Source organism: Scyliorhinus canicula, chromosome 17 (assembly GCF_902713615.1).
Source record: "Scyliorhinus canicula chromosome 17, sScyCan1.1, whole genome shotgun sequence".
Classification (NCBI taxonomy): domain Eukaryota; kingdom Metazoa; phylum Chordata; class Chondrichthyes; order Carcharhiniformes; family Scyliorhinidae; genus Scyliorhinus; species Scyliorhinus canicula.
In genome coordinates this window covers 431,238-446,650 of record NC_052162.1, presented here as the reverse complement: position 1 = coordinate 446,650, position 15,413 = coordinate 431,238, and the positions used below count along the sequence as shown (strand labels likewise).

Below are 15,413 nucleotides of genomic sequence, written 5' to 3'. Positions count from 1 at the left end.
TACATTGAATGAGTGTGTGCACATGAGAATAAATGTGCAATTTAAGTGAACATGTGCCTGTGATTGTGAACACGAGTGTAGCAGCGCAAACATTTGTAACCGAAACAGGAATAAAAGACTGGACTATTTAAAAGTATCTGAAATAAAACTGGCGAACTGCACCAATACTTTTAATTATTTGTTCACTGAAAACAATTTATTTTAACATTACTAAGCAAAACATGAGCTGAATTATAAACTGATTTCCTTTATGTCACATGGAAATATGAAAACCCCACCACATCAATTGGATTTTCCAAACCATATGTACACAGCATTATTTAACACCCTGGTTCTGCAGTTAACGTTAATGATCTTTTAATTATTAAAATGAATTGAGGCACCTTGTATAAAAATGTGATGCTGTATGTGAGTAACTATTTATATATACACCAGGTTCATGCAGTAAACATCAATGTTTCAAATGGCTGTGGAGCATTTTCAGTGATGCTAAACATATTGCTAAAATGTACACCAGCTGCGAAAGGTACGTGTAAATACATAGTGTAAATACATAGTGTAAATACATAGTGTAAATACATAGTGTAAATACATAGTGTAAATACATAGTGTAAATACATAGTGTAAATACATAGTGTACTTCAGTCAACTGCAGAATCTCTCATGAAAGGTGATTTAGACGGCAGATTAAAAGTGCAGAACCCCTGGGGGCCGACTGCAACCACATCTGAATTTAGTGCTTTTCGCTGTCTTGAAAAGTTTCCAAAAGTGACAATATTAATTCCATAATTTGTTAACCATCTCCAGAGGCAATATAATTGAAAGTAATGTGAATGTTCAGAGGTAAAGCCAAAGAAAATAATCATTTCAGCACCTTTACGGTAAACCTCACAAAATAATGAGCAACCAATCAGATTATGTTTGAGAACTTCCAAAAACCACATCCAAACTGATATAGTGGTCACAGAAAATTTGGTGCGTGTCGTGACACCGTGCATTAAAATTGGAACTTCCCCAATATTATAAGCCTCCTGCGATTACATATAGAACTCGCAAAACCAGGATTGTAATATTAGGCGTTTTCTGATGGTACTTTTAAGTAGTCTCAATAATCGGGAGTTGCGATAAGATGGGAAAGGAACCAGTTTCCTCTACAATAAATTTAAAAGGAAAACAGGAATGATTAAGGGGATTGAAATTTTTCTTCACTGCTCCGTCTCCAAACACAGAGGCACAGTCCAACAGATTGTTCCAGCAGAAGAGGTTTCAGCACAAAGTCTCTGGATGTCCCATAGTCATTGCATCACAGAAGTGCAGGAAACAGCAAAGGAGATTCTGCCGGTTAGCATAAAATCAGCGTTGATTTTTTGGAGCTGGGAGATCAGTGTAGTTTGCAAACAGCTGGGAGATCAGTGTAGTTTGCAGACAACTGGGAGATCAGTGTAGTTTGCAGACAACTGGGAGATCAGTGTAGTTTGCAGACAGCTGGAAGATCAGTGTAGTTTGCAGACAGCTGGGAGATCAGTGTAGAGTGCAGACAGTTGGAAGATCAGTGTAGTCTGCAGACAGCTGGGAGATCAGTGTAGTTTGCAGACAGTTGGTAGATCAGTGTAGTGTGCAGACAGCTGGGAGATCAGTGTAGTCTGCAGACAGCTGGGAGATCAGTGTAGTTTGCAGACAGCTGGAAGATCAGTGTAGTTTGCAGACAGTTGGAAGATCAGTGTAGTTTGCAGACAGCTGGGAGATCAGTGTAGTGTGCAGACAGTTGGAAGATCAGTGTAGTGTGCAGACAGCTGGGAGATCAGTGTAGTGTGCAGACAGCTGGGAGATCAGTGTAGTTTGCAGACAGCTGGAAGATCAGTGTAGTTTGCAGACAGCTGGGAGATCAGTGTAGTTTGCAGACAGCTGGGAGATCAGTGTAGTCTGCAGACAGCTGGGAGATCAGTGTAGTTTGCAGACAGCTGGAAGATCAGTGTAGTTTGCAGACAGTTGGAAGATCAGTGTAGTTTGCAGACAGCTGGGAGATCAGTGTAGTTTGCAGACAGCTGGGAGATCAGTGTAGTGTGCAGACAGCTGGGAGATCAGTGTAGTGTGCAGACAGCTGGGAGATCAGTGTAGTTTGCAGGCAGCTGGGAGATCAGTGTAGTGTGCAGACAGCTGGGAGATCAGTGTAGTGTGCAGACAGCTGGAAGATCAGTGTAGTGTGCAGACAGCTGGGAGATCAGTGTAGAGTGCAGACAGTTGGAAGATCAGTGTAGTGTGCAGACAGCTGGGAGATCAGTGTAGTCTGCAGACAGCTGGGAGATCAGTGTAGTTTGCAGACAGTTGGTAGATCAGTGTAGTGTGCAGACAGCTGGGAGATCAGTGTAGTCTGCAGACAGCTGGGAGATCAGTGTAGTTTGCAGACAGCTGGAAGATCAGTGTAGTTTGCAGACAGTTGGAAGATCAGTGTAGTTTGCAGACAGCTGGGAGATCAGTGTAGTTTGCAGACAGTTGGAAGATCAGTGTAGTGTGCAGACAGCTGGGAGATCAGTGTAGTGTGCAGACAGCTCGGAGATCAGTGTAGTTTGCAGACAGCTGGAAGATCAGTGTAGTTTGCAGACAGCTGGGAGATCAGTGTAGTCTGCAGACAGCTGGGAGATCAGTGTAGTTTGCAGACAGCTGGAAGATCAGTGTAGTTTGCAGACAGTTGGAAGATCAGTGTAGTTTGCAGACAGCTGGGAGATCAGTGTAGTTTGCAGACAGCTGGGAGATCAGTGTAGTTTGCAGACAGCTGGGAGATCAGTGTAGTTTGCAGACAGCTGGGAGATCAGTGTAGTGTGCAGACAGCTGGAAGATCAGTGTAGTTTGCAGACAGTTGGAAGATCAGTGTAGTTTGCAGACAGCTGGGAGATCAGTGTAGTTTGCAGACAGTTGGAAGATCAGTGTAGTTTGCAGACAGCTGGGAGATCAGTGTAGTTTGCAGACAGTTGGAAGATCAGTGTAGTGTGCAGACAGCTGGGAGATCAGTGTAGTTTGCAGACAGCTGGGAGATCAGTGTAGTGTGCAGACAGCTGGGAGATCAGTGTAGTGTGCAGACAGCTGGGAGATCAGTGTAGTGTGCAGACAGCTCGGAGATCAGTGTAGTTTGCAGACAGCTGGAAGATCAGTGTAGTTTGCAGACAGCTGGGAGATCAGTGTAGTGTGCAGACAGCTGGGAGATCAGTGTAGTGTGCAGACAGCTGGGAGATCAGTGTAGTTTGCAGACAGCTGGAAGATCAGTGTAGTGTGCAGACAGCTCGGAGATCAGTGTAGTTTGCAGACAGCTGGAAGATCAGTGTAGTTTGCAGACAGCTGGGAGATCAGTGTAGTGTGCAGACAGCTGGGAGATCAGTGTAGTGTGCAGACAGCTGGGAGATCAGTGTAGTGTGCAGACAGCTCGGAGATCAGTGTAGTTTGCAGACAGCTGGAAGATCAGGGTAGTTTGCAGACAGCTGGGAGATCAGTGTAGTTTGCAGACAGCTGGAAGATCAGTGTAGTTTGCAGACAGTTGGAAGATCAGTGTAGTGTGCAGACAGCTGGGAGATCAGTGTAGTGTGCAGACAGCTGGGAGATCAGTGCAGTGTGCAGACAGCTCGGAGATCAGTGTAGTTTGCAGACAGCTGGAAGATCAGTGTAGTCTGCAGACAGCTGGGAGATCAGTGTAGTCTGCAGACAGCTGGGAGATCAGTGTAGTCTGCAGACAGCTGGGAGATCAGTGTAGTGTGCAGACATCTGGGAGATCAGTGTAGTTTGCAGACAGCTGGGAGATCAGTGTAGTTTGCAGACAGCTGGGAGATCAGTGTAGTGTGCAGACAGCTGGGAGATCAGTGTAGTCTGCAGACAGCTGGGAGATCAGTGTAGTTTGCAGACAGCTGGGAGATCAGTGTAGTTTGCAGACAGTTGGAAGATCAGTGTAGTGTGCAGACAGCTGGGAGATCAGTGTAGTGTGCAGACAGCTGGGAGATCAGTGCAGTGTGCAGACAGCTCGGAGATCAGTGTAGTTTGCAGACAGCTGGAAGATCAGTGTAGTCTGCAGACAGCTGGGAGATCAGTGTAGTCTGCAGACAGCTGGGAGATCAGTGTAGTCTGCAGACAGCTGGGAGATCAGTGTAGTGTGCAGACATCTGGGAGATCAGTGTAGTTTGCAGACAGCTGGGAGATCAGTGTAGTTTGCAGACAGCTGGGAGATCAGTGTAGTGTGCAGACAGCTGGGAGATCAGTGTAGTCTGCAGACAGCTGGGAGATCAGTGTAGTTTGCAGACAGCTGGGAGATCAGTGTAGTTTGCAGACAGCTGGGAGATCAGTGTAGTTTGCAGACAGCTGGGAGATCAGTGTAGTTTGCAGACAGCTGGGAGATCAGTGTAGTGTGCAGACAGCTGGAAGATCAGTGTAGTTTGCAGACAGTTGGAAGATCAGTGTAGTTTGCAGACAGCTGGGAGATCGGTGTAGTCTGCAGACAGCTGGGAGATCAGTGTAGTTTGCAGACAGCTGGAAGATCAGTGTAGTTTGCAGACAGGTGGGAGATCAGTGTAGTCTGCAGACAGCTGGAAGATCAGTGTAGTTTGCAGACAGCTGGGAGATCAGTGTAGTGTGCAGACAGTTGGAAGATCAGTGTAGTGTGCAGACAGTTGGAAGATCAGTGTAGTTTGCAGACAGCTGGGAGATCAGTGTAGTGTGCAGACAGTTGGAAGATCAGTGTAGTTTGCAGACAGCTGGGAGATCAGTGTAGTGTGCAGACAGCTGGGAGATCAGTGTAGTTTGCAGACAGCTGGGAGATCAGTGTAGTTTGCAGACAGTTGGGAGATCAGTGTAGTTTGCAGACAGTTGGAAGATCAGTGTAGTCTGCAGACAGCTGGAAGATCAGTGTAGTTTGCAGACAGCTGGGAGATCAGTGTAGTTTGCAGACAGCTGGGAGATCAGTGTAGTGTGCAGACAGTTGGAAGATCAGTGTAGTTTGCAGACAGCTGGGAGATCAGTGTAGTTTGCAGACAGCTGGAAGATCAGTGTAGTTTGCAGACAGCTGGAAGATCAGTGTAGTTTGCAGACAGCTGGGAGATCAGTGTAGTGTGCAGACAGCTGGGAGATCAGTGTAGTTTGCAGACAGCTGGGAGATCAGTGTAGTTTGCAGACAGCTGGGAGATCAGTGTAGTGTGCAGACAGCTGGGAGATCAGTGTAGTTTGCAGACGGCTGGAAGATCAGTGTAGTGTGCAGACAGCTGGGATATCAGTGTAGTTTGCAGACAGCTGGGAGATCAGTGTAGTTTGCAGACAGCTGGGAGATCAGTGTAGTTTGCAGACAGCTGGAAGATCAGTGTAGTTTGCAGACAGCTGGAAGATCAGTGTAGTCTGCAGACAGCTGGGAGATCAGTGTAGTGTGCAGACGGCTGGGAGATCAGTGTAGTTTGCAGACAGCTGGGAGATCAGTGTAGTTTGCAGACAGCTGGAAGATCAGTGTAGTTTGCAGACAGCTGGAAGATCAGTGTAGTGTGCAGACGGCTGGAAGATCAGTGTAGTTTGCAGACAGCTGGAAGATCAGTGTAGTCTGCAGACAGCTGGAAGATCAGTGTAGTTTGCAGACAGCTGGAAGATCAGTGTAGTTTGCAGACAGCTGGAAGATCAGTGTAGTGTGCAGACGGCTGGAAGATCAGTGTAGTTTGCAGACAGTTGGAAGATCAGTGTAGTTTGCATACAGCTGGGAGATCAGTGTAGTTTGCAGACAGCTGGGAGATCAGTGTAGTTTGCAGACAGTTGGAAGATCAGTGTAGTTTGCAGACAGCTGGGAGATCAGTGTAGTCTGCAGACAGCTGGAAGATCAGTGTAGTTTGCAGACAGTTGGAAGATCAGTGTAGTTTGCAGACAGCTGGAAGATCAGTGTAGTTTGCAGACAGTTGGAAGATCAGTGTAGTTTGCAGACAGCTGGAAGATCAGTGTAGTTTGCAGACAGCTGGAAGATCAGTGTAGTTTGCAGACAGTTGGAAGATCAGTGTAGTGTGCAGACAGCTGGAAGATCAGTGTAGTTTGCAGACAGCTGGAAGATCAGTGTAGTTTGCAGACAGTTGGAAGATCAGTGTAGTTTGCAGACAGCTGGAAGATCAGTGTAGTTTGCAGACAGTTGGAAGATCAGTGTAGTGTGCAGACAGCTGGGAGATCAGTGTAGTTTGCAGACAGCTGGAAGATCAGTGTAGTGTGCAGACGGCTGGAAGATCAGTGTAGTGTGCAGACAGCTGGAAGATCAGTGTAGTGCGCAGACAGCTGGGAGATCAGTGTAGTTTGCAGACAGCTGGAAGATCAGTGTAGTTTGCAGACAGCTGGGAGATCAGTGTAGTGCGCAGACAGCTGGGAGATCAGTGTAGTTTGCAGACAGCTGGGAGATCAGTGTAGTTTGCAGACAGCTGGGAGATCAGTGTAGTTTGCAGACAGCTGGAAGATCAGTGTAGTTTGCAGACAGCTGGGAGATCAGTGTAGTTTGCAGACAGCTGGGAGATCAGTGTAGTTTGCAGACAGCTGGGAGATCAGTGTAGTTTGCAGACAGCTGGGAGATCAGTGTAGTTTGCAGACAGCTGGGAGATCAGTGTAGTTTGCAGACAGCTGGGAGATCAGTGTAGTTTGCAGACAGCTGGGAGATCACTGTAGTTTGCAGACAGTTGGAAGATCAGTGTAGTTTGCAGACAGCTGGAAGATCAGTGTAGTTTGCAGACAGCTGGGAGATCAGTGTAGTGTGCAGACAGCTGGGAGATCAGTGTAGTTTGCAGACAGTTGGAAGATCAGTGTAGTTTGCAGACAGCTGGAAGATCAGTGTAGTTTGCAGACAGCTGGAAGATCAGTGTAGTTTGCAGACAGCTGGGAGATCAGTGTAGTTTGCAGACAGCTGGGAGATCAGTGTAGTTTGCAGACAGCTGGGAGATCAGTGTAGTTTGCAGACAGCTGGAAGATCAGTGTAGTTTGCAGACAGCTGGGAGATCAGTGTAGTTTGCAGACAGCTGGGAGATCAGTGTAGTTTGCAGACAGCTGGGAGATCAGTGTAGTTTGCAGACAGCTTGGAGATCAGTGTAGTTTGCAGACAGCTGGAAGATCAGTGTAGTTTGCAGACAGCTGGGAGATCAGTGTAGTTTGCAGACAGCTGGGAGATCAGTGTAGTCTGCAGACAGCTGGGAGATCAGTGTAGTTTGCAGACAGCTGGGAGATCAGTGTAGTGTGCAAACAGCTGGAAGATCAGTGTAGTTTGCAGACAGCTGGGAGATCAGTGTAGTTTGCAGACAGCTGGGAGATCAGTGTAGTTTGCAGACAGCTGGGAGATCAGTGTAGTCTGCAGACAGCTGGAAGATCAGTGTAGTGTGCAGACAGCTGGAAGATCAGTGTAGTTTGCAGACAGCTGGGAGATCAGTGTAGTTTGCAGACAGCTGGGAGATCAGTGTAGTTTGCAGACAGCTGGAAGATCAGTGTAGTTTGCAGACAGCTGGAAGATCAGTGTAGTTTGCAGACAGTTGGAAGATCAGTGTAGTGTGCAGACAGCTGGGAGATCAGTGTAGTCTGCAGACAGCTGGGAGATCAGTGTAGTGTGCAGACAGTTGGAAGATCAGTGTAGTCTGCAGACAGCTGGGAGATCAGTGTAGTTTGCAGACAGCTGGGAGATCAGTGTAGTTTGCAGACAGCTGGGAGATCAGTGTAGTTTGCAGACAGCTGGGAGATCAGTGTAGTTTGCAGACAGCTGGGAGATCAGTGTAGTTTGCAGACAGCTGGGAGATCAGTGTAGTTTGCAGACAGCTGGGAGATCAGTGTAGTTTGCAGACAGCTGGGAGATCAGTGTAGTGTGCAGACAGCTGGAAGATCAGTGTAGTTTGCAGACAGCTGGGAGATCAGTGTAGTTTGCAGACAGCTGGGAGATCAGTGTAGTTTGCAGACAGCTGGGAGATCAGTGTAGTTTGCAGACAGCTTGGAGATCAGTGTAGTTTGCAGACAGCTGGAAGATCAGTGTAGTTTGCAGACAGCTGGGAGATCAGTGTAGTTTGCAGACAGCTGGGAGATCAGTGTAGTCTGCAGACAGCTGGGAGATCAGTGTAGTTTGCAGACAGCTGGGAGATCAGTGTAGTGTGCAAACAGCTGGAAGATCAGTGTAGTTTGCAGACAGCTGGGAGATCAGTGTAGTTTGCAGACAGCTGGGAGATCAGTGTAGTTTGCAGACAGCTGGGAGATCAGTGTAGTCTGCAGACAGCTGGAAGATCAGTGTAGTGTGCAGACAGCTGGAAGATCAGTGTAGTTTGCAGACAGCTGGGAGATCAGTGTAGTTTGCAGACAGCTGGGAGATCAGTGTAGTTTGCAGACAGCTGGAAGATCAGTGTAGTTTGCAGACAGCTGGAAGATCAGTGTAGTTTGCAGACAGTTGGAAGATCAGTGTAGTGTGCAGACAGCTGGGAGATCAGTGTAGTCTGCAGACAGCTGGGAGATCAGTGTAGTGTGCAGACAGTTGGAAGATCAGTGTAGTCTGCAGACAGCTGGGAGATCAGTGTAGTTTGCAGACAGCTGGGAGATCAGTGTAGTTTGCAGACAGCTGGGAGATCAGTGTAGTTTGCAGACAGCTGGGAGATCAGTGTAGTTTGCAGACAGCTGGGAGATCAGTGTAGTTTGCAGACAGCTGGGAGATCAGTGTAGTTTGCAGACAGCTGGGAGATCAGTGTAGTTTGCAGACAGCTGGGAGATCAGTGTAGTGTGCAGACAGCTGGAAGATCAGTGTAGTTTGCAGACAGCTGGGAGATCAGTGTAGTTTGCAGACAGCTGGGAGATCAGTGTAGTTTGCAGACAGCTGGGAGATCAGTGTAGTTTGCAGACAGTTGGAAGATCAGTGTAGTGTGCAGACAGCTGGGAGATCAGTGTAGTTTGCAGACAGCTGGGAGATCAGTGTAGTGTGCAGACAGCTGGGAGATCAGTGTAGTGTGCAGACAGCTGGGAGATCAGTGTAGTTTGCAGACAGCTGGAAGATCAGTGTAGTTTGCAGACAGCTGGAAGATCAGTGTAGTTTGCAGACAGCTGGAAGATCAGTGTAGTGTGCAGACAGCTGGAAGATCAGTGTAGTCTGCAGACAGCTGGGAGATCAGTGTAGTTTGCAGACAGTTGGTAGATCAGTGTAGTCTGCAGACAGCTGGGAGATCAGTGTAGTTTGCAGACAGCTGGGAGATCAGTGTAGTTTGCAGACAGTTGGAAGATCAGTGTAGTGTGCAGACAGCTGGGAGATCAGTGTAGTTTGCAGACAGCTGGGAGATCAGTGTAGTTTGCAGACAGCTGGGAGATCAGTGTAGTTTGCAGACAGCTGGGAGATCAGTGTAGTTTGCAGACAGCTGGAAGATCAGTGTAGTTTGCAGACAGTTGGAAGATCAGTGTAGTGTGCAGACAGCTGGGAGATCAGTGTAGTTTGCACATAGCTGGGAGATCAGTGTAGTTTGCAGACAGCTGGGAGATCAGTGTAGTTTGCAGACAGCTGGAAGATCAGTGTAGTCTGCAGACAGCTGGGAGATCAGTGTAGTTTGCAGACAGCTGGGAGATCAGTGTAGTTTGCAGACAGCTGGAAGATCAGTGTAGTCTGCAGACAGCTGGGAGATCAGTGTAGTGTGCAGACAGCTGGGAGATCAGTGTAGTGTGCAGACAGCTGGGAGATCAGTGTAGTTTGCAGACAGCTGGAAGATCAGTGTAGTTTGCAGACAGCTGGGAGATCAGTGTAGTTTGCAGACAGCTGGAAGATCAGTGTAGTTTGCAGACAGCTGGGAGATCAGTGTAGTTTGCAGACAGTTGGAAGATCAGTGTAGTTTGCAGACAGTTGGAAGATCAGTGTAGTTTGCAGACAGCTGGGAGATCAGTGTAGTCTGCAGACAGTTGGAAGATCAGTGTAGTGTGCAGACAGCTGGGAGATCAGTGTAGTCTGCAGACAGCTGCACTGTATTTTTCTGCAAGCCAGGACTCCAAGTCTGATGCTGCTCTTGACATTTTTGCAAACAGATTGGTTGCTAGATGACCAATCATTGTCTGTATTTTATATCTTCAGATTATGTTTAAAAGTTAAACTCCTTTGATTGAATCTCTGTAGAAGGATCAAAGTTGAAAGTTCCACCAGGGGTAGTTTCAGGAACAAGGCAAGGATCTTCATCAATCTGTCAAAAACAGCAAATATCCAGTGAGCTGCAGTGAAACCCTAACCCAGCCCAACACACACACACAGTAAACAACAACCTGTAAACCAGTCACACACAGTAAATTCTGATTAACACTGGTCAAACTAACACCACACAACACTCACACCACTTTGTGCTCTGTGATTTGTTGCTTTGACATTTTAGTCATTTGCAAAGGATTTAATTTACAGTGAAATGATAATTACATTCTTTAAAAAGCATTCTACAATTTCACAAATCTTTCTGTAACGTTGTCGGATGGCCTTATTTATTATTCACCGACTGACCACTAGGGGTCTCATGAGTATAGAAATGAATGTTAAAGTCAGCTGACCCCTCAGACTGGCTGGAGGCAGCTGGCAGAGAGGTTGCTTGTGCATGATTTCACTGTTTCTTTTTCATCTGTTCTCTTATATGTTTCAATAAGATTACCTCCGTTGTTCTAAACTCCAATGGGCATAGGACCAAATACCCCTTGTTAGATAACCCCTTCATTCCAGGAATCGAGGGAACATTTACTGAACTGTTCCTAAAGCAATGATCTCCTTTCCTAAATATAGAGTCCAAACTGTAGACAGTGTTCGAGATGTGGTCTCACCAACGCCTTGTACAACCCCTGGTAAAACTTCCCTCTTATATTCCATTCCCCTTGCAATAAATAACCATTACATTTGCCTTCCTAATCACTTGCTGTACGTGCAAACTTTTTGTGATTCATGTACGACGTCACCCAGATTCCTCTGTACCTCGACCTGTAATAAAATGAGTCAAACATGGTTTCCCCACGTCCGCTGGCGGTTATGAAGGCGTAAATCACACATTTGGTGGCTCCCACTTGGGTTGGACTTTTGGACCTTTCCCCCCGATCTTGTACCGGACTTGATATGAAACATTTTTATTTAAAAAATATATATAAATTTAGAGTACCCAATTCATTTTTTCCAATTAAGGGACAATTTAGCGTGGCCAATCCACCTACCCTGCACATCTTTGGGTTGTGGGGGTGAAACCCACGCAGACACGGGGAGAATGTGCAAACTCCGCACGGACAGTGACCCAGAGCCGGGATCGAACCTGGGACCTCGGCGCCGTGAGGCAGCAGTGCTAACCCACTGCGCCAACCGTGCAGCCCTTGATTTGAAAAATTGATGACAGAGGCAATTGTTTACTGAATTCCCACATCGGTGCATGGAGAGGAGGACTAGAAGTGCTCATAAAGGCAGAAACAGAAAGGCAGAGAAGGCTTGGGCTGAAGCTGCAGGGGGAGGCAGCATGGGGGAGACAGCATGGGGGAGACAGCATGGGGGAGACAGCATGGGGGAGACAGCATGGGGGAGACAGCATGGCGGACACAGCATGGGGGAGACAGCATGGCGGAGACAGCATGGGGGAGACAGCATGGGGGGAGACAGCATGGGGGAGACAGCATGGGGAGACAGCATGGGGGAGACAGCATGGGGGAGACAGCATGGCGGAGACAGCATGGGGGAGACAGCATGGGGGAGACAGCATGGCGGAGACAGCATGGGGGAGACAGCATGGCGGAGACATCATGGGGGAGACAGCATGGGGGAGGCAGCATGGGGGAGACAGCATGGCGGAGACAGCATGGGGGAGACAGCATGGGGGAGACAGCATGGGGGAGACAGCATGGCGGAGACAGCATGGGGGAGACAGCATGGGGGAGACAGCATGGGGGAGACAGCATGGGGGAGACAGCATGGCGGAGACAGCATGGGGGAGACAGCATGGGGGAGACAGCATGGGGGAGACAGCATGGGGGAGACAGCATGGCGGAGACAGCATGGGGGAGACAGCATGGGGGAGACAGTATGGCGGAGACAGCATGGCGGAGACAGCATGGGGGAGACAGCATGGGGAGACAGCATGGCGGAGACAGCATGGGGGAGACAGCATGGCGGAGACAGCATGGGGGAGGCAGCATGGCGGAGACAGCATGGGGGAGGCAGCATGGGGGAGACAGCATGGGGGAGACAGCATGGGGGAGACAGCATGGGGGAGACAGCATGGGGGAGACAGCATGGGGGAGACAGCATGGGGGAGACAGCATGGGGGAGACAGCATGGGGGAGACAGTATGGCGGAGACAGCATGGGGGAGACAGCATGGGGAGACAGCATGGGGGAGACAGCATGGGGGAGACAGCATGGGGGAGACAGCATGGGGGAGACAGCATGGCGAGACAGCATGGGGGAGACAGCATGGGGGAGACAGCATGGGGGAGACAGCATGGGGGAGACAGCATGGCGGAGACAGCATGGGGGAGACAGCATGGGGGAGACAGTATGGCGGAGACAGCATGGCGGAGACAGCATGGGGGAGGCAGCATGGCGGAGACAGCATGGGGAGACAGCATGGGGGAGACAGCATGGGGGAGACAGCATGGGGGAGACAGCATGGCGGAGACAGCATGGCGGAGACAGCATGGGGGAGACAGCATGGCGGAGACAGCATGGCGGAGACAGCATGGGGGAGGCAGCATGGGGGAGACAGCATGGCGGAGACAGCATGGGGGAGACAGCATGGGGGAGACAGCATGGCGGAGACAGCATGGCGGAGACAGCATGGGGGAGACAGCATGGCGGAGACAGCATGGGGGAGACAGCATGGCGGAGACATCATGGGGGAGACAGCATGGGGGAGGCAGCATGGGGGAGACAGCATGGCGGAGACAGCATGGGGGAGACAGCATGGGGGAGACAGCATGGGGGAGACAGCATGGGGGAGACAGCATGGGGGAGACAGCATGGGGGAGACAGTATGGCGGAGACAGCATGGGGGAGACAGCATGGGGGAGACAGCATGGGGGAGACAGCATGGGGGAGACAGCATGGGGGAGACAGCATGGGGGAGACAGCATGGCGGAGACAGCATGGGGGAGACAGCATGGGGGAGACAGCATGGGGGAGACAGCATGGGGGAGACAGCATGGCGGAGACAGCATGGGGGAGACAGCATGGGGGAGACAGTATGGCGGAGACAGCATGGCGGAGACAGCATGGGGGAGGCAGCATGGCGGAGACAGCATGGGGGAGACAGCATGGGGGAGACAGCATGGGGGAGACAGCATGGGGGAGACAGCATGGCGGAGACAGCATGGCGGAGACAGCATGGGGGAGACAGCATGGCGGAGACAGCATGGCGGAGACAGCATGGGGGAGGCAGCATGGGGGAGACAGCATGGCGGAGACAGCATGGGGGAGACAGCATGGGGGAGACAGCATGGCGGAGACAGCATGGCGGAGACAGCATGGGGGAGGCAGCATGGGGGAGACAGCATGGGGGAGACAGCATGGGGGAGACAGCATGGCGGAGACAGCATGGGGGAGGACCGGACCTCTGGTTTGTAGACCCAGCGGTCAATGGAGCAGCTGATGGAAGTTATTCAGGAAGGCTTTGCCAAGCAGAAACGGGACTGCTTGGACCCGATTAAAGGGGCAATTTCACGGCTGGAGCTTAGATTGGATGCCCAAGATCGGGCGATCCAGAAGGTAGAGAAGGCGCTGGCTGAGCAGGAGGAACATCAAACTGCGGTGGAGTTGGAGGTGGGGATGCTGAGAGACCAGCAGAAAAGGCTCCTGGAGAAGGTGGAGGACCTAGAGAACAGGTCCCGCTGGCAGAGCTTGAGGATCGTTGGGCTCCCGGAGGAGTCCGAAGGAGCGGACGCTTGGGCAGACAGTGGACATGTTTGAGAAGCTGCTGGGGGATGGGGCATTCTCCCAACCCTTGGAGGTGGACAGGGCTCACAGAGCGGTTGCGAGGAAGCCGCGAATGGGAGACCCCCCTCCGAGGATAATGGTGATGAAATTCCACAGATATCTGGATGAGGAGCGTATTTTACAGTGGGCCAAGCAGGCACGGAGCTGTAAATGGGAGAACAGTATCCTGCACATCTATCAAGACCTGAGTACGGAGGTGGCCAAGAGACGGGCGGGGTTCAACCAGATCAGGTCGACCCTTTTCAAGAAAAAGGTGATGTTTTGGGCTGTTGTATCCGGCCCGCCTCTGGGTCACACACGAGGAGCAACATTTTTATTTCAAGTCGCCTGAGGAAGCGCTGGACTTCGCGAAAAGGAAAGGACTGATGTCGGACTGGGAACTTTGAACTTTGCTGCAGTGTTTATGGGTTTTTAAAAAAAAGTTTCTTGTGTCTTGCTTTTTCGGACGTTATTTGTTTGTATCTGGGACCAGCTGCAGAGCGGAGGTAAAGTTTGCATTTGCACTGTTGCGGGATGGAGGTGTGTTTGTTCAGATGCTGGATCTTTCGCTTGATTCTTTTTTTTTGTGATCAACTTGTTCAACAGTTTTTTTTTATCTCTGTCGGACAATTGTGTTGGGATTGTTTTTCATTTCAATATGTATGTATGAGCGGGGGGAGGGTGGGGAGGGAACAATAGGTGGGAGATTGTCTAGCGCCAGCGGCAAGGGCCACCAAGCTAGCTGGGCGGGCTAGCTGACAGAAGCGTAGTGGGGGGTGAGCAGATGTTAGGCTTATCAAAGGGGCTGATTTATTTTGTGCTGTTACTGGTGGGGGAGGAAAAATGGGGTGTGGACCCATGGAGATTTGGACAGCCAAGAGTAAAGGAGCTCTCCTTCTACTCACACGTGCATAAAATGTACTCCCGGATTGATTTCTTTATTCTGAGCAGGGCTCTGCTGACTGGGTACTCGACGATCACAATCTCAAAAAGGGGCTCGTTTAGCACAGGGCTAAATCGCTGGCTTTTAAAGCAGACCAAGCAGGCCAGCAGCACGGTTCAATTCCCGTACCAGCCTCCCCGAACAGGCGCCGGAATGTGGTGACTAGGGGCTTTTCACAGTAACTTCATTGAAGCCGACTTGTGACAATAAGCCATTTTCATTTCATTTTCATTTCAGACCATGCCCCACGGGTTGACCTGCAGGTTAGTAAAGACAGTAATCAGTGCCCACACTGGGCTGACCTGCAGGTTAGTAAAGACAGTAATCAGCGCCCGCACTGGGCTGACCTGCAGGTTAGTAAAGACAGTAATCAGCGCCCGCACTGGGCTGACCTGCAGGTTAGTAAAGACAGTAACCAGCGCCCACACTGGGCTGACCTGCAGGTTAGTAAAGACAGTAACCAGCGCCCACACTGGGCTGACCTGCAGGTTAGTAAAGACAGTAATCAGCGCCCGCACTGGGCTGACCTGCAGGTTAGTAAAGACAGTAATCAGTGCCCACACTGGGCTGA

At 49.9% G+C, this 15,413-nt stretch overlaps 1 protein-coding gene across 3 annotated transcripts in view; it reads right to left on the bottom strand.

The window, feature by feature from the left end:
* Positions 1-15,413, bottom strand: part of LOC119952010 (importin subunit alpha-4-like) — a 128,312-nt gene that overhangs the window by 30,113 nt on the left and 82,786 nt on the right. For 2 of the 3 annotated variants that reach the window (XM_038775469.1, XM_038775468.1), the window contains exon 9: positions 9,751-10,160. The exons of the other annotated variant lie outside the window; for it this stretch is intronic. In XM_038775469.1, coding sequence (XP_038631397.1) covers positions 10,062-10,160 — 99 coding nt within the window. In that variant the 3' untranslated portion in view covers positions 9,751-10,061. Of the gene's footprint in view, positions 1-9,750; positions 10,161-15,413 lie in introns of those variants that run through there. 3 annotated transcript variants of the gene reach the window in all.